This window comes from Hippoglossus hippoglossus, chromosome 20 (genome assembly GCF_009819705.1).
Source record: "Hippoglossus hippoglossus isolate fHipHip1 chromosome 20, fHipHip1.pri, whole genome shotgun sequence".
NCBI classification, from domain to species: domain Eukaryota; kingdom Metazoa; phylum Chordata; class Actinopteri; order Pleuronectiformes; family Pleuronectidae; genus Hippoglossus; species Hippoglossus hippoglossus.
The window spans coordinates 15,880,064-15,899,833 of record NC_047170.1 but is presented as its reverse complement, the minus strand read 5'-3'; the positions used below and the strand labels follow the sequence as shown (position 1 = coordinate 15,899,833).

The 19,770-nt window shown below is 43.0% G+C and overlaps 1 protein-coding gene across 1 annotated transcript in view; it reads right to left on the bottom strand.

Annotated features, from left to right (window-relative positions):
• Positions 1 to 3,333: 3,333 nt before the first annotated feature.
• LOC117753734 (protein disulfide-isomerase TMX3-like) overlaps positions 3,334 to 19,770 on the bottom strand; it is a 30,204-nt gene continuing 13,767 nt past the window's right edge. Inside the window, exons 11-16 of the mRNA XM_034572021.1 lie at positions 17,991 to 18,048; positions 17,720 to 17,773; positions 14,587 to 14,643; positions 11,212 to 11,341; positions 9,624 to 9,692; positions 3,334 to 5,214 (exon numbers count right to left, since the gene is read on the bottom strand). Coding sequence (XP_034427912.1) covers positions 4,924 to 5,214; positions 9,624 to 9,692; positions 11,212 to 11,341; positions 14,587 to 14,643; positions 17,720 to 17,773; positions 17,991 to 18,048 — 659 coding nt within the window. The 3' untranslated portion in view covers positions 3,334 to 4,923. The remainder of the gene's footprint in view (positions 5,215 to 9,623; positions 9,693 to 11,211; positions 11,342 to 14,586; positions 14,644 to 17,719; positions 17,774 to 17,990; positions 18,049 to 19,770) is intronic.

Here is a 19,770-nt window from a genome sequence, read left to right as displayed (position 1 = left end):
TTAGATAATCATTATTTTTTTACCAAAGTATTTCACTGAACCAGGGACGTATCTGTGACTCTAATGTTACCGTGTCTTCTTCTCCACTGACGGATACTATTCTCTGCAGGAGCGTCTTCTGTTGTGTTGTGCGCCCGTTTGATGATTTTTGATGCAGGGCGAAGTTGTAGCAGCTTTCATGGGCGGCAGACATCTCCATGCAGTCGTTTTCACACAGCCCTGAAGAAAAGTTTTTTTCCGAGGTGTCAGGCCGTTCAGAGGAAAAACAACAGCAACAAGCAGCATCCGTCGACTGACAAGTTGACAAGCGGCTATTAAACCCCGCTGAAACTGTCGCAGCACCAAAAATAGTCAGAGGAGAAATGATCTAACTGCTGATGATGGAAACATAGAAAAAAAAAAAAGAACTCACACACACAAAAGAGCCATTTACTGATGTTACATCTCGAAAGGACAAATGTTCCAGCAATTCGTGTAATTAGGCAAGAGGTTGTTTTTCTCCAAGTGACAGTAAAGAGATTGACTTTAGCAGCTGCAGCCGTCTATCAGTCATAACGAAAAGAAAACAGTTCCAGACTAAAAGCTAATCAGCCATTTCTCATCTTGAGTGACAGGACAGAGCTCACAACAATCTTGATAGACAACCTCGAAGCATTAGCTGAAATAATCATCCGTCTCTTTACCTTGACCCCGTGTGCAACCCTAAACCATTAAACACCTCCCCCGCGTGTCAGAGATGAGATGATTACCATCTCGCCTTAATTTGCCATTTCGACACGAGGCAGACAGAGCAGCAACGCGCAATTGCCCTTATCTCGTGTGCGAGCGCGCCTCCTTCGTTGGACGCGGAGGGAAACTCGTTCCCAGAATTTACAGCGAGGTAATTGAGCGATGAATTACTTTTTGCATCAGCCCCCACTCAATAACAGTGATTCTGATGTAGTGATACATTCTCTGCCCTTTTGTGATGGAATAATTTATGTCCAAAATCACATTCAATGGAAAACGAGCATAAGAGTTTGTTGAAGACTGAAAACAACCAAACTTCCCGACATCCATATATATATATTTTTGTATCTTTCAAACTGTGTGAGGTTTCAACATTGTGCATTTTCAATATGCGAGTATGTGAAGTCACGTTTCTGAGTTTGAATTGTGAGCGCTGTCATTCCCTAAAGGGCAGAAATAAATGAGTTTCACATCAAGTAATGCAATCAGCCGCAGTTAAACCCAGATCTCCCCAAAAATTTGATTAAATCAGCCATAATTGAGTAGAGACGCCGGCTGCCTACAATTATACAGGTGGGGGGAAAAAAGTTGGAGATTGATGGAGGAATAGATGTTAAAATGGAAGAGACAGATCATTTAAAGCAGAGGAGAGACAGACATGCATGTGTACATCAACTTTCCAAAGAATAAACACACCAGTCAACAAGAAAAAAAGAGGACAATCTTTATTTCAATCTTCCAAACCTGTATTAAAGTGTGACACTCTCGATTCAAACCCACGTTTGGCAGAGAATGGCAGGCAACTACAAAGACCAGAAAGGCAAGACGAGGGCGTGGTTTTCCTTTAGTGCAGATTCACAGTAATGACACAGATAACCTCTGTATGGTAAATATAACAGGTGTGCTTAGGTTGAGGCGCCTAAGTCGATCAAGTTACGAGATTTACTGAGCTGCAAAAGCACAATGGAATGAGCGACAACGAGAAAACAAAACCTGAAGCCATCGTATTTCTCAGCTACACTTTGCAAAAAGGTTCAAACGGGGCTAAGCACTAGAGCAGGGGTGGGGAGACTCCTACCTAAGTGGTTTGTATTTAGCCTGCGAGCCATTTCATGAATAAGTCACAACAGCAATTAATTTTTTTTTTTTTCTGAGATAGAAAGAAAATAAGAGTAGCAGACTACCACGTCCATGAGGGTTGACGCTTTTGGCTGAAGGCCTGTCAGGTCAGGGGGATGATTCATGTCACGCGTCAACTGTCAAGAAAAGAAAGGTAGACGTGGAAAAGACGTCGTACTTTCCAAAAGAAAACAGATTTCTTTTGGGGGGGGGGGGGGGGGGGTAGTAACTTCATCTAGTTTACAGGGACGAGCTCACGGTGAAGAAAAAGGCCAATCATGGGTGTTTTTACAGCTAAACTTCACGAGTTGCAAGGACAAATGCGATCGGATGAAGTAAAGTTCGGGTGCCCAACAATCAGCTTACACAACGACACAATCCCGACGATGTTACAGAGGCAAGTCTTTGTGGGAAAGATTGTGTTAATTGGAGAGCCTCGTTTTGTGAAGCTGCGAGCGCTGGTGTCTGTCTGGAAGAACTGCCGCTAAGCAGATTTCTTATATGACACAACCTTGTACAACAACACCACAAGGACACCGCAAAAAAACAACAGACATAACAAATACCACTCAACCAGACATGGAAGTGGCTTGAAGAGGATGATTATAAAAATCTAAATGGTCCTTGATAGGGAAAAGGTTCCCCGCCCCTGCATTAGCTATTAGCTCTACTCAACAACAGGATAAACAGCTCAAAACATTCATTGCAATCTTGTACCTCAAGGTCGACTTGATAGTAGGAAGTACTAAGGTCCTCGAGTGAAAATTACTCCGTGCAGCTACTGTTCCTGAGGTCAAGGATGAATCTTTACGCTCATTCATCATCGTATATTGTTCCCTTGAAAGAAATCCTCTTTTATTCTCCTTATTCAAACATCCTTGGAGCTTTGTGCATTTTGTATAATGTATGAAAGTTTTAAATCAACGCGGTGGAACAAACGAAGAGAAAATAAACGTGCGTACTGAGCATACGTCTTCAAAGAAATACTTCAACATTCGGGTAAACGGTTTGTTTGAGTCACATAATAAGATCGATATCTCTCCTCCTCTCACTAATTAAGATGTAATATCTTCTTCTTTGTATGATCTAAGGAGATTTCATTATCCCTTTTCTCCAGTTTCCAGTTTTAAAGCTAAGCTAAGCTACCTGGTGGGTGCCATTAGCTTCCTGTTTACTGCACATGGCATGAGAGTTGTATTAGATCTCAACAGAACAGGTGAACAAGCATATTTACCAAAATGTTGAACAACTGATTTAAAGTAATTACAGCTCTCATTTGGAGCAACGGGCTCCAGCACGATAACATCGGCCAAATGTGGAAACAAAGTGGTTATTGAACACGAGGTTTTTATAGCGTTCCGAGTTTTGACTGAGCTCGTCTCACTGGTTTGAAGTGGGCTGGGCTGTAAAGGAAAAATAAAGGCAATGTGAAGTATTAAATTGTTGCCATGGAAATGCCGCTGTGAATCAAATCTAGAGTTTTTGAGAGTTGTGTTACCTTCAACTTTATACAGAACAAAAAGTAAGGAAACATGTTTTCAGGTGCTTTATTTTACCAGAACAGCCAACGAAGCACCACTGGACCCCAAATCCAACAAGGTGCACTGCGTACTTCTTATAAAACGGTATCCGACTGGGTGTAGAAGATATTACGAACACTTCCTTTTTAAAGTAGGCGGCCAGGTGAATTCAGGAGAAAGCAATAACCCCAACTTGATTTTAGCTTTTACATACACTTTAGCCACAAGGGTATGGAAATAGGAGAGGGGAGGATTTATAAGGCTTTAGCCTACTGACTATAGCAGATTTTTAACAAAATTAAAAAAAATGAAAAGAGGAAAAACTCAGTAGTAGGAAGACAGTCCTCATATTTTGTAAGCTTAAATCTATGTCTCAGTGCATTGGGATGTAAACTTCAACCTGCCTAGGAAATTCAATATAGAAAGCAGTGATGGAGGACCGATTGAAATATGGAAACAGACAGAGCCAGAGTCTATCTGAGGAATATGAGTTGTTAAAAGCCACAGGAGCTGCTGATGCATGTTATGGGAGTCCGCTGCTTTATAGGCACAGGCCTTCTATACTAAAGGTTTTCATGTCAGGGAGTTGAAATGGGTCGGAATCAGACGGACTGATACCAATTACCACCAAGCGGCCACGTAAATGGACCCTAACAGGGGGCTGGCGTGAGGAGTGAGTAGAAATGAGTGACTGTCTCGGCACTTTGCACCTTCCTAGGAAAACAAGAAGAGGAAATATTTCCAGGTAGTAACAGACAATTGGGGGGGGGGGGAAGCACAATTCACATATGGCAGATTTTCCTTCTTGGGCACTTCCTAAGCTTTCTACACACGTCAATCACTAGACAAGATACGCCTACACTTTGGCTGAGGGGTGGGGGGGTTTGACGAGGTATAAAACGTGTATTTTTCAATTTAGTTTGAAGGCAAAATTTTGTTTCTACTACAGAAAGATCTATTGAATTAGACTAAAAGAAAGAAAAAGACAGATCGGGGTATGAGAATAAAATGGATAGAATATGTGGTTTCAAAACGACGGCGGGGAAAGGGTCACGCGTCACATGGGGCAGACCACTGATGAAGTGGTACGTTTGAATCACAGCCGTCCCAACTGAGCGTTTGCCGTCGAGGCGCCAGAGGAACTCAGCCCTTCAAAAAAACCCAAGCATCTTTATGATCACAATCTATTTTCTGCCTTTAGCTTTTTAACCTGTCCACTTTAATGCTTCTATGTTTTATTTACCCTTCAGTATTCCAGTGCTCTGTGAAGCACTTTGTAACTTTTGTTTTGAAAAAGGTGCCGTAGAAATAAAGATATTATTCGGCGTCTATGCTCAGATCTTAAAAATTGCAGTAAGTTTCGATGGCTTCGCTGAGCGGCTGACCTCACACACCGACACGCAGAATTCACAGAACAGTCCGTGCTAGAGGGGCTTTGATGGGAAGTGAGATGAAAAACAAAGAAGCAGAGCAGTAATACATTGATATGTCTTTGAGTTTCATTTCACTGCATTTGACTAGGCCTATCATCCTCTATCCGGCAGGAGCCCCTGTGTTAATCTGTTTTCTTCTCTTCAGGATCCTTCTCTCCCAAATCCTCCTCCTCCTCCTCCTCGTTCTCTCCTTCTTCTGGACCCTCCAGTTCAGCGGCGCGTTGCCTTTCCTCGTCCTCCTCCTCCTCGTCTTCCTCTTCTTCATCAGTCAGGCCCTCCCTCTTGAGCGCATCTATGTCATCCGAACCATCGTCCGACTCCGCTGTGCAGATGCCGTAGCACATCAGGCTAATTACGCCCAGCGGTAGGCCGAAGAGGAAGCAGCCGAGCAGTGGAGAGCTGCGAAACACTGACTGGTGTTGGAGAGGAGACAAAGAAAAGGACAGAACGAGTCAGGTTGGGAGAGTAAAGTGGTACAAGTCAAGTTTAACAAGGAAGAGAAAGATATTAAAATGAAGGGGAAAAGACAATATTTGAGCTTTCTTTCACAATTCAGTCGTTAGCAGAAGAAATGTAAGACTGCACGATCTCTGGTGTAAATATACTCGTGCAATTTAAAAAAATGTCATCAACAAACATTGAAATCACTCAAAATCTTGTCTCATTCCAGTCTGCATGACTTTCCAGGCAAAGCTGGCAAGTGCCCAGCAGGCTCCAAACCTCCGTTTGGATTCACTACGTACTAATTTTCTGCAAATTTGTTTTGTAGACCCTCACAACTAAACTTAAAAAATGACCCAACACCAGGCTGCTCTGTTAAAGCTGTAATGACACGTATTACTTATCTGTATTATATTATTGATACTCTGCTTTGTGGTCCACACGTCTCGCAAGCAAGTCATAAAAAACAACTGGCCCATCAGAGGTGTGTGAGTCCAAATAAAGGTCTGAACAAACCAGTATTTCAAACGGCTAAATCGATTTGTTACAATAAAATCGCTGCAATGAAGAGATTAAACCAAGCAAAGGGTTCAACGCTGACCTGCGTATCTGCACCAAGAATCCACTGCAAATCTATACTGGCTCGTTAGCTGTGCTGCTCCACTCATTTTATTAAACCCCCGTAGTGGTTTGCACCGAATCTTTCTGTGTGGAGTTTGCATGTGCACCCCAGGTCTCTGTGGGTTTTCTCCGTCTACTCCTGCTTCCTCCCACAGTCCACACACGCAGTTAATTGGAGACTGTAAATTGCCCGTAGGTGCGAGTGTGACTTGTTTGTCTTTGTATGTCAGCCCTGCGATACGCTGGCGACCTATCCAGGGTGAACGCCGCCTCTCGCCCAATGTCACCTGGGATTGGCTCCAGCTCCCCTGCAACCCTCAAAGGATAAGTGGACTGGGTACTGAGGGATGTTGAAATCTAAAATATTCAACTTATAGACATGAACACACCTGATCACATTCCAATGAACTGTGAAGTTTTGCCTCTTTATTAACTTCACAGTAATAAATAATGATAAAGCAAAAACAATCAGCTGACATGAAGACATTGTCGTTGCTGAATCGATGAAGCACAGGTTCATGGCTGGTGCCCTGGGCAAAATATAATGAAGTTGCCATGTGCACTGTAAATAATGAGCACCTACAGGAAACAGGATGCATACACTGCGTCCACCGTGAGGAAACGGGGGTCAACAGGGGCCCACATTTCTCCTGAGTCATTCCAGCTCTGACCTTCTTTCTTAAGTTCACACATTTAACAACAAAAATACAAACTTTATCTCAATATCTGTTATTCCTCTCAGCCTGTTTCAGCACAGCGGAGCGATTACATGACTATTTAATAAACAACTTACATTTCGCTCAACAGCCAAAAGTAAAGAGCCTCCAAAAATCCAGATGGAAAAATATTTGTAGAGAAAAAACCCAACGCAGAAAGGCTTTTATGTTTCCATTAGAGATGCTGCGTTTTAATCATACATTTATTCATTCATTTGCATTATCGCCATTAAACTTGCATTAAAGCCAGTGTGTTCAGAAGGCAGGTCGCAAATCATTTGCAGGAACACGGACAGGCAGTAATACTTTAGTATTAATTAAATCTGCGTCATAATTCCAGGAAAGTCGGTATTATGTTGTACTGTCTGTGTTCTCACTTGTGCTGAGTTTTAACCTTTTATCTGCATTACTTTGACTCTGCAAGGACCATAAGTCTGTCAGACAATATTTTCTGTGTGCACCTTATCTTCCTATCATGGGCCTCGGCAACCTTGACCACAGGCTAGATCACAAACTGGACCGACATTTGTGCAATAGTAGCGTGCACACACACACAAGCTGGATTCATTCATGCACTGAACTCCTGATATTGTCCTGAAATCTTCCATGAGCGAGAACGCAAATTTCTGAGTTAATCCGGACATTTTCTGGATTTGTTTCTACCAGTAACACTTCTGAGGGAGCCATGTAAGAAAGCAGCAGGTTAGAGTCAAATAACACAAGTATCTCAGGATGAAAAAGAGGAGCCATACGTTTAGAAGACATCAACAAAGATGTCAAGACCGGTGTCGATGTGCTGTAAACACGCGTGAGTTCTACAGTGGAATTTCTACTTTATATCCTGCCTCCTTCATGCTCTTCCCAGAGGCCCCCCCTCGTCTGAATGTTCCAGAGAGTTTACTGTTGTTGTGTAGTGTTTGGCCATGACTGTTAATAACTGATACAACTATACTGTGAGTGTGTTGAGAGTAAATCACAACCACCTTGTTATTTACTACACGTGTATTGTAAATTTAACTGGCTCTGTCGTCAGCTTAGAAGCCCTGAGGGTCCGCACGTAGTAAATGGAAGTGTCAGGATGTGAAATACAGTAAATGCACAGAGCCAACAGGTTGTTCTGGAGCCGATCTGTCGCCTGGTCGTGATTGAAAGCACCTCTCATTCACATCCATGTCATGGACCTGCATAGAAAATTTGAACATTTTTATGCTGCTGCAAAAACCCACCGTTTCTCATCTCCTGTGGGCAAAACAACAGCCGAGCCACTGAAGGACAACTTTGCAAGTTCTCCTTTAAATGATCTCGGTGACGAATGAGTCATCTGGCCTTAATATAGCAGGATACATCAGAGACAATGTACCTAAAAGGGAGTACTCGACCACAACATCTGTCAGCCACTGAGCTGAGGAGGAGGAAATATTCATGCGCCCTCCAGTCATTGCCACTGCAAGAGGGATGGTAATTGCTGGTGCTCTGCGAAGCTAGATGAGGTGGAGATGGGGATGCTATGCTAACACAGCTGGCTATGAGCCATTGCGCCTAATGTGGCTGCTCCGTCATGCGCCTGTCAGATGTGCATTTAGATTGGGCTCTCCGGGGGCGAGGTGATGGCTGCTGCCTCTCTGCTTTGTCTCGTGTCACCGTGGCGATGCTCACAGCTCGCTAAATTTAGAGAGAACAGCATCTGCTTTCTCTTACAGGTATAAGACAAGCCAGACACAGATGGATGCAAATAAGAAATTATCGAATATCCTATATATAAAAGTGCTATTCTTCTCCTGTCAAGCCTGATCTGACAGCAAAAGAATTAAAACTTCAGAAAGTATTTTGATGTGAAGTACGAGATGTCACTACACCTTCCATGTCTTTGTAAAATCCGTAATTCTCCTTCAGGAGTTCTCAACGTCTCTATAAAGGACATTGTTAAGGGCAGGGTTGAGCTTCACCCATGGTTACAGTGCAACCGTGCCAACGGAGCTGCATTACAACTCAGCTGTATTTACATTCCTAGCACACCCTTGGTAAAGTAAACACCAGTTCTTCCAAAAGAACCAGCTACTTAGAGTAAAAGTGGGAGGAAAAGCAACATCAGCCTCCTGACCCTCTCTCCTCCCTCGTCGCTCCACCGTCTCCTGCCCTGACGCCTGTTTCTCTGCCCTCGTACTGTGTTTACTGCCTGCATTGCATATTCTCACTCGCACACCCAAGTCCACTCTCTCTGGATGCTGTTTATCTCCCAGAGGGGACGTGCAGGGTGCCCAGGCATTTGTTCTGTCGGGAGCAGGTTGCACACATATAGTATTTACCCTAAATGGCAAACACAGTCAAGGTGAGGCATGGCAAGGTGGTTCAGCAGTGTCGTAATAACAAATGGTTTCATAACAGAGGTTAAGAGAGACATGTATTTCATCCCAGCTTGGTAGTAGGTCAGCAACGACAGAGCCACAGAGAATCATCCCCAAACTGAACAGTTTCTCTCTCACCTCTGCAAAACATGCATGTGTTGTTCCATGTTTCAAAGCTAAAGCCACTATACATTGAGGCCTACGCAAAGTTAACACGGTGGAGAAGCAGCTAAAAAGCCAGATATTCCCCTCAGGAGAAAAGTAGAGTGAGAATTCAACTTAAAGTGGCCAGAAAAGCAACAGCACATTAATGTTATGTTGCCAGGTGTATTCCCACATCAGCTTTATAGAAGCTGGTGGAGAACAAAACAGAGCTTTAAGTACTGTGAGAATTGAACTTAAATGTGTCATGTGGTCAGAAAAGCAGCTCCATATTAATGTTATGTTGCCAGGTGTAGTCCCACATCCGCTTCTATATACAAGTGTTGTGTTTACAGCTCAGTGTGTTGCTTCTAAGCAGCGACAGAACCACATCAGCTTGTTTATAATAACATAAGATTCAGATTGATTTCTGTATATGTTTTGTTGATGTGCACTTATAATACAAACCAAATATTTATATACAAATATACATGATCTACTGGTGACTCTAACTTCATGTAGATTGCCTTCGTGAACCGCGAATTCTCATCGACTTACCATAATGGTGGATCTGGCATCAAAGGCCACACGCTTGATCCTCTGAATGAAGCCGTCACCTCCATATGCCTGCAGGGAGACAGATCGTTTAATGGAGACAGAGGAGCGGCTATTTCAAGTTGACCCCAATTTTATATTCACCACCTATGTAGTGTACATGCAGGGGTTGCATCCATTCTTCAGTTCGACATCTACAATTAGTTGGGGACAATCCCTAAACAGCTAAACAACTGTCAACATGTCAATAAAACTCAACAATTTAAGTCTCAGGTGTCCAGTCATGTGTTGTGTGCATCCCAGACATTTAAAATATTATTTCATTAACCGCTTCCCTGCACAAAAAGTACCTGGTGTGTTCAGTTTTGCTCAGTCTGAGCTCATTTTGTGGCAAAAGCACCTGGACAGTCGATGAGTGATCTGCCCTGATGCTAATTCATCAGCACGGCCAATTAGTGAGCTCTGACCAAGCAGGACGTCTGTGAAGGAGCTGAAGGTGGGCATGAGATGAGTTTCGTGGAAGCAGCTGTTGCACGGAGCCAGGCTGTGCTCGGACTGCATAAGTAGCTTCAGAAGTGTTTTTTATAGCTTGCTGCTTGAGTCTTTTTTTTGGGGGGGGGGGATTGCAAAAGAGCAAAGGACTTAAAAAAAGTGAAGATGGCATTTGTGCCACAAGAGCAGATAGTTAGAATATATATATTTAAAAAAAATAGCTACTCCTTAAAAAAAACTGCTAGAGAAATGCCACAGCCTGTCAACTCCTTCCTCCTCTGGCTGGTTCATGCGTGGCTAAACACGTCATCTCTCTACCTGTTCAGGCTTTTTCTGCCCGTTATGGGAAAAACTCAAAAATTCAGTATTTTTTAGTCACGTGTGGGGAAAACTTCAGCTCCTAGCATTCCTTCAGAAAAAGAAAGAAGAACTCCCTTGAAAATTCAACAGCACCTTTAATGTTTTTTGCACCATCTGCAGTACTTTGAATTTAACTCAATGCATTTATCCCACTTTATTCTGTGCATCTCTGTGGAGCAACAAGCAGCCTTGAGACACCTCTTGCCAGACATCAGCAGCGTGATGTGAAAAAGGTGAGACTGTCCAGACTTTGGCCGGAGCGGAAGCGCAGATACACGGTGGTTTGTGCGGCTGTTTATTCGGTGGGAGGTTTGTTTTGCCAAGCGAAAAATAGCCCAGACCTTTCCTGGAAAACAAGGACAGGACCTCTGGCTGTTTGGCTTATGGGTTCATACATCTGGTGTAGTGTAGTGCAGTGCACGGAAAAGCCAAGGCATCCCTTTTCCAGATTAGTCTACACACACTATAATACCGAGTCATGTAGTAATCTCAGTGTTTGATTTAGAGGACAGAATTATTGCAGATAATCTGTTCGGAGGGGACAGTAATATAAAATCTAATGTAAAGGGAGATTGGAAAAATACCTCATGTGGTGAAAACATCTTCAACAGGGGACTTAAAATGTAATGCAACATGCTTGATTAATGGAGACCACTGGTGCGATTACAATGGAACAACACCAGGGGATTGGGGGGGGGAAGCAGGGAGGAGGTAAGAGGTAAGAGGAGAGGATATTGACCTGTGCAGAGCCGTTCAAAACGCTGCTGATGAACTGGACCAGCTGCTCCATGGTCTCAATCGGCTCACTGGGCAGGAAGTACTGCTCGTTGGATGTGTTGAGGATTATAACGGAGGGCACCGTCACCTCGCTGGGAAAAGAACAACAACAGGAAACAGAGCTTTAAATCTTTTTAACCTCCGCACCTTGCACATTATCAAAGTGCGTCATTAGATGCTAACAAATAGTGGTTTCTTAAAAGAACAAATTGTTACACGGAGAATACAACAACGAGATAAACAAACCCTTTGTGCTCAGAGCAACCTAACTTTTCCCATGGGCATTCTTTCAAAGAGAGGATTTCTGTTTTTTTTCCAGGAGGAGAAAGGAGAAGGCGATGCAGCCTGGCCTATTTCAGAGTGGCATTTCTTCTATCTTTTATGCAAACAGTGTGCAACTCAGGGGCTTTATGGGTCTGTGCTGGTCACGGTTAAAGAGACCTTTACAAATTACAGCTGACAAGTGAATACGCAAGGAATCCATGCTGAGACACCTACAAAACATACACACAGAGGCCCGGTGATCCAGTGAGCACTCTGCAGCGCGCTAATTTCCACAAATCAGCCGAGGAATGACAAGCCTCAGCGAGATAACAAACAAGGTCATATAAACAAGCAATCCCTCTTTCACATGTCGCGCACAACACCGAAGCGTGGCTTAGATAAAGTATCCCGGTGCTTTGATACACACACGGGCACACAGACACTCCATCACCGCGCTGCACCCTCACATCCCCGCCGTGTTACTCAGCCCGGCAACAAATTGCACACGCGCGCACACGTATCCATCACCGTCCCGATCCGCCACCCAGCTGAGACCAGGAGTGCAACCACACTGCACCTCGCTGCTCGGCCCAGCTGAGATTTGCAATAACGTACAGTGAATAAACGCACACACATGCATATAGACACTTTATGAATGCCTGCGTCCATCTGACATTCAGCCTACTCCGACCAGATGGCATCCATTTGAAGTAAATATGGATTAGCCTGTACACCTCTGTGAGTGGAGACTGCTGTGGGTTTGCCAGCCGTAATGAAGGGTCATATACAGAACTCTATAGAGCTACAGCTGGCAGAAGGCTCACATTTTATAACCTAGATGGAAACAGCTGCCATACAGACACGAATGCGGCTGGATCATAGACTGTATATAAAGACAGACCACGCGTCTCCACTTCCTCACACCATCCAGAAATGAAGCCAAAGAAAACCCTGGATTGGAATGCCGCCATTTTGCACATTAGAGGCCAGAGTCAGTAGCGATTAGGGGGTGGAGCCAAAGTATCAAGTAACTCATTAAAACCACATTTTAAGGTGAAGGAATATTAAAAAATGAATGTCACTAACATGAAGGAGGTGGGGTTAATGGCCTATACTGCACCCAGCAACCAGGGGGCGATCAAGACACCTAAGCTTCGTGAGTTTGTAAATTAGAGCACGTAAACCTTTCCAAGTAATAACAGGTAAGTTAAAACTATCAGCCTGAACATAAGCAGAATAGATCTAATATCTAATTTGAAATTTGTGGCTTCAGAAGAAAATGCTTTTTCATGTCTTGAATATGTTATACTAAGCTATTGAAACCTGTTTGTAGTATTTGAAATCTTTTCAGAACTAAAATCGTGTAAAAAATCTTGGTGAAAAATGTATTTAAAAATATCTCTTGTGGTACAAACACTGTTTCCCCTGTAGTTTTCTTTGTTGTCGTTGTTACTTTTTACTTATTAGCCGGACCCCAGCTCATTATCAGCAGTTCATTATTTATTTTTCCGTCGCTTTTCTTTTTACTTTCTGTTACCTGAAGCTTTTTCTACGCTTTAATTATTGCAAGAGGACTTAATTAAAAACTGTAAACTGTGACGTGATTATCACAGTGTTTTCTAGGAAACCCATTTTGAAAGCATCAGTTGAAAATCTTTCTAAAAACCCTGGTTATTTTTTCATAAAAAACATTAAAAACAATAGACTTTGGAATTGGCATTTGTTGTGTAGTGAAAATGATTTCCACAGTAAAATTATTAAAGCTTCCACGAAAAGCCAGTGAATAAATGAAATGAGCTAGTTTTGGCATTAATGTTTGTGGTCAGGTCTTCCTCCGCACACAAACTTTCCAGTCACCTTACATTACTTTTACTTTCTCACAGCGCACAATGGATTCTCTATGAGGGGTTAGCTATAATCCTACGTTTAAACAGGAGCAGCCTTGGACTTAAGAGTAGTGCTCATGTTGTTTGTGTGTGTTTGTGCCTCTGGTGTAAGCAGGGGCAGCCTTACGCCAGACAGACCGCTGCCAGAACACAGTAATCGCTGTGATGACAGAAAGAGGGATAACAAGCCATCAGATTTATTTCCATAGTCGTCCTAAGGGAAAGGATTAGTGGACATTGACAGGCCAGGATTTCATTCCTCAAAGGAAGGCAATTAATCCTGTGCTACAGCGGCCAAATTCAGTCCTGTAAAACCCGGCGAGATACATATTGTATGTACTCATACAAAATTAGGAAGGCTAATCATCCCTTTCAACCTTACATATAAACACCGCCTGCCTCGTTTCAGCCGTGCACCAGGAGTTTGTCCGTCGAATGCAGTTTTCCATTACAACTTCCGCTCTTCTCACTCGCATTTAATTACACCAGAACTTAGGAGGCCATGTCTGCTATAATCTCCCTCATGCAAACAATAACATGCTCAAATTAAAATAACATCCTACAGCGGTCTATGACCCTCCCAGATTGTCACACAAAATTATACAAAAGACACGTAATTACACATTGTGCGTCGGTAGACACAAAGCAGACATGCCAACTGCCACAGCCCTGCTGGCCTGTAACACTAGCGGGGCTCTGTCTAATTAAGAAGTGTGGGATGTCAGTAGCAGGGCCCCTCCGAGTACGACACCCCAACAGTCAGCCTCAGCCTGGGCGGGAGGCTACTGCAGCGGAGTCTTGCTGAATCATTAGTGCTGCTCTTTGGAAAGCTATTAAAAACACACGACCGCTGTAGATTCAATCCATGCACAGCTTTATCTGCACACTCCCCCTATATTCCTCTCTATCCTTCCCCTCACATGAGCAGATTTGCAAGATGTTTGTGTTTTGTTTTTTTCTTCAAATGAGTGTGTGTGCGCGTGTGTGTGATGCCAAGAGCACTAAAAGAGAAATGACAGTCCGCCCGGGTAATTGACTTCTCAACAAGAGAGCACCTTTAATGGCGGAGGCAGGCGTTACAAGTCAGCGCAGACAGAAGGTAACGTGAGGCAGGAGTATGACATGAGGAGAGAGAGAGAGAGAGAGAGAGAGAGAGAGAGAGAGGAGGCTGGATATGAGACACTTACCCCATAATGAGGCTGTTAATGTAGTCATTCCCGTCCATGTGGCCAAACTGGAAGTCTCTGGAGGTGCGAGACAAATCAGTGGCATGAGAAAGAGAAACGGTGAATCAAAAAACAACACAGTAAAATGAGCATTTTTTTTTTCTCCCACCCGTCTCTGTGGACTGCATAACCTAGAACAAACTGGGACACAAAAAAAACTCTGCACAATAGGACACATATGAAACCGCGCAGAATGGAAATCATGTGTGCTCGCCGCGGAAAGCCTGGGATCACTTTTGTCTATCCCCCAAAGCTCCGTCACATGCCGTCTCCGGCTTCTCCTCATCTTTTCCAGCACAGGAAAAGACTCAGGTGATTTATCTAAACGATAAGGCAGGAGGAGGAATTCAATTTATATATATATATATATATATATATATATATATATATATATATATATATATATATATATATATATATATATATATATATCTCTCATTGTATTGCACTGTGTCTGAGAGGAGTGCACTGTGGGAAAGACTGAAGAGGAGGAGGGGGTTACACAAGTCCAGGGAAGTCAGTGACTACCTCTGAATAACTGATTACAGGGGCCTCTACATACAGAACATATCGTATTGAATCATAGCAGCATTTGTCCCCTGGGTGCTAAAGAGCAGAGCCTGTTCTTATTTCAATGACGAGTCTGAACTATATTATAAATCTGTAATAATTCGTTGTCATGAGATATAAATTTTGTCGGTGATAGACTAGAGGAGTGCTTTATGAATGCAGACAACAGAGGCCCAGACTGGGAATAAAGTTCATCAGAAAGTCAGCTTGCAACTTTCGCTCTGAAGACGGCGGCGCTGAGAGTTATGGATCAGAATTAGTTGGAAAATTATCAACGTGCCAAAAGTGATGGAGTGGGATATGAGACTGAGGCAAACCAAGTACGATGAAAAAAAAAAAAAAAATCAATTTTACTTTATTATTAATACTTTGCCCATTCTACAACTCCCCCGTAAATCCATCCTCCCACTTCCTTGGCTGCTCGGCTCAGTTGGACAACAACAGTAGAAACTGACGGAAAGAATGTGCACCACGTTCTTCTGTCAGTTGCTCGCAGATTTTGAAACAAGAGGCAATTTTGTCGTCAATTGAAATGTTCCCCCTGGAAATGAGTAGGTGGCCAATTCATTTAACCCTTCATTAACCCTATTAAGTTTATATTCACTCTTTATTTGGCTCCATTTTGATCCAACAACAGAAAAGGAGAAATATCTGGTCCTCCTGCTTCTCTGTGTTCTGCAGCTGTTTACTAACTTTGTCATGTGTTGCTGAGCAGATTAAACAACATTCAGTTCATCAGATGAGGTGAGAGTTAAGTTTGGGGCCATATAATCAAAACAATAAGCTGAACCTCTGTAGAGATGAGGGGAAATTATGAATTGGGGATATTATGAAAAATTGGTGCCACACACGTAGAAGATGCCAAAGACGATGTCAACTTGGAAAGACAACTCTTTTGGTGAGGAGGGTGGGCACTGGTTGATTTGCTGTTTACAAAAACATGTAATCTCCCTGAATGATTTTTACAGGGTTGATGTCTGAAAACATCTACAGTTATTTGATCCATCGTTGATATAAAACTGTTAATTACTGCAGCTTTACGATGCTTGAAACGTTACAAAATGCTGCTCCTGTACTCGCTGCTTTGAGTCATGAATTATTCACGGGCAGAAAAAGTTGTGAGTGAAAGGTTTCGGTTCGTGACGACGCAGCTGACGGGAATCATCCCCGATAAAGATTCTTGTCCAGTCTTGTAGCAACCGTCTGTGCGTTCACACGTATGTTGCATAAACGTCAAGACAGTAATGACTAGTTCAGAATTTCCGCCAAGTTCACACCCACCAACTGACAAAATCAGACTTTCTCACACGTACAATTCACAGACATGTTGGCATATACCCCCCCCCCCCCCCCCCACACACACACCCTCAGATCTGAGATTTGCATTCACCTCTCTGTCAAAAAACGCTACAAATGGTGGGTGAGCTAAATACCACGACATTTATTACTGCATCAAACGGCGTCGGCTCATTCAAATGTCAGTCGCCACCTATAATCTGTTCGACTGCGCTGCCTCCGCCCACCACCGGGGGCGACAGCCGAGTCGGGGACTTGTAATTTTAAGTACCGATTAGGTGTGTCAGAACACTGCAGGCGGCTCTGATCTCAGCGGGGATCTCAAACTCAAACGTCTTAAAAAAAAAAAAGAAAAAGGAAAACAGGACGGGTGTAGTGTGACGGATCGTCGCCTAATTGATGATAGGGATCTGTGTGATTCAATCAGTCCTAATGGGAACGCCTGCAGAGGAAGAAAACGCTTTGATCATCGCAGTTTGAGAGACAGAAATTTATCAGATGAACCAAAATGGTCAATGACGGGGAACAGCGAGGAATTTAAGCTCAATACAATGAGGAAAATGTGATACATTCTTTTGTATGAATGTTTATGGGGGGGGGGAGCCTCTTGTTGAGTGTCGCCCTCCCGGGGGTGATCAGGGATGTGGGTCACCTTCAGAGCAGCACCCTGGGAGATGATTTGAATTCAAGCCACTTCAGCAGAGCACTTGTTTGCTTTACTCTGGGTTCTCTCGCTGAAGGACTGTGCTCACTAAATCATCGGGACCACTTACATCATCTCTTTGTCCCTTAAATGTCAGCTGGTAGCGAAAATAGCACCGCCATAGTTACGAAGATAATCTAAATGCATTTCCTGCGTTTCTACTCGGTGCCTTGTCAAATCAGGTCCTCTCCCGCAAGAGAGCAGGTCGAACAAGACGGTACGCAACATAAACATCTCATCTCCGATTGTTATTGCATGACTGAAGCGGGAGAAAACAGAAAATGATGCATTAATACAAGCCGAGCTGAGTTTTTGACTGACAGCTGAAAAGAACACCTATATTTGGAAGCTGACATTCTGCATAATTACCTTTCAACGGAACCTCAACAAAAACAGACGTGCCCTGACAAAGGCAGGAACTTGCTTGAGAACAGACAGGCAGTGCTCCCCAGCGGGTGCACCATCCCAGAATAAATGTATAAATTGGATATTCATCTTTGACCTCATCACGTATCCATGCCTTACCTGTTAAAATGCTCTCTGTACTCCTTCGCCACCCTCTGAATCAAGCTCTTTAATCTAAAAGCAAATGAGAAGACAGTGAAATACCACATGAGTTGGAGTCGAACCTTTTTTTAGCCGGGGGCTGCAATTTATGGGAAGATCCAAACAATGACGGCGCGTCTTATCTTTATCTGAAAGCCGTGCACTTAAGTACAACTATTGTGGCGGGTGTGGGAGTGTATGGGAGTAATCTACAAGGAGCCAGGCTTTTTAATTTCAGTGCTCTTTGTACCTGCCACTCTCCTCTGTGGGGTCCTTCTCATCGATGACCGCGATCGCCACCAATTTGCCTGGGGTGAGCAGACAGGGATTACAAATCACAATCACAAAAAGAGGGTGGGAAGACAATGGGAGGCAGATAAGAGGCTCCGGAGGAGACGCATCACCTCTCGACGGAGGGGGGAAGAAAGGAGGAGGCACAGAGAGCTCTTTATTCTTTCATCACTCAAACATTGAACTCGCTTCGGCTTTTCAACTTGGTTGAACAGGAACAAGTGGTCACTTTCTGGTAGAAGAGCTATTTCGGTGCCACACAAAGCCCAAACCCATGACATGACAAATAGGGCCACTTAAATAAAAACAAAAAAAACTTGCACAACTTAAAAGGGTCTGTTGTTCAGACTTGCATGATTGGAGGCAAGAAACCCCTTGTTGCTTGGTTGGGAGTGCCAGTCTGCCCCCTGGTGGTCACTCATGGTGGTTATATAGAAAGGTTAATGTTAGGTGAAGGCAGACGACAGCTTGGCATCACGAAGGGATAATATTTTACATACATTTAAAAGGGCAAGAGTGGAAAAGGAAGATGCAGTTAATCCTTGAAAGGATTATAGCTTCTATAATGGACAATATGTACCTCAACATGGTTGCATACCTTTGTGGTTAATGGGAATGAAGTGAAAAATGTTTATTTATAGTTTACTCTCTACATTTGTTTTCACTGCGGTGCCTCTTCATGGGAACACAACCTGTAGAGATGTGCATAATTAATTCTGTGGATTCTAACTCTGAGCACAGATTCCACTGGTGATGCAGCTCAATTAACTACAGTCCTGGATAATCAGGATCGCATGATCATTATCGTCAGATAATAAAGAGCCACTCTGCTCTAACTACTGAACATTTACTACAATTCAACCTATTTGTTTTCGATGTTTTGGCGGAAAATGACAATTTAAGGTTGAAAAAAGGTGCAACTCTAAAAGGTCAACCTTTATAAAGGCTTTAAATTATTGCAAATTAACCTTTTATTCCTGCTTTCAAGATCAGTTAGAAGCCGTTATAGGAACAATATTCTGATTGTCAGAGTGTTAAATTTACTTTGGCCAATTCTGACCTTTTTGCTATGGTAAAAATGTAATAAATACCAATAAACTACTGAAATGCATTTTCATCTTTGCTCCACTTACTCTCGCTGCATTTCCTGTCTTCACTACTGCTCTCAAATAAATGCATAAACATGCCCAACAAAACTCATTTAAAAAAAGAAGATGTTCAGGACTCACTCCCGGTCTTGGACCAGGATCAGTCTGAAGATCTTGCTTCGTGGTTTAACCTCAAGACGCTTTTCTGAATCACTGAGTGCTCCCGAGCTTTACGCCTGTAAGCCGTGAAGCTCAACTTCTTCTGGTAAAAGCTTAAAGAAGGAGCCATTAGCTTTTGTGAAGAGGTGTAATACAATTTACAAGGATGCAGGGAGAGTAGAGCATAGGAGGAGAAAGACACAGCTCCAGTTGCTTAATCAGCAAACGAAGGACCTGACGACCTCCGAAAATGACCGAGTTAAAAATGCAAGAACCATGTATTATTCGTTTTCCTCTGAAGTCTAAAAGGCACAGTACCTCAGGCATTTTTTATTCTATTGATCGTCTTATAAACCCTGTCATTTTTAAATCAGTCTGGATTTTTAATCAGTCTATTGACTAAGATTTTAAACTTTTTAATTTAGAAAGTAAAGCAGATTATATCAAAGATCAAGGTTCCACTTCTCCTTATGCCCCTTGTCCCAATCGTAA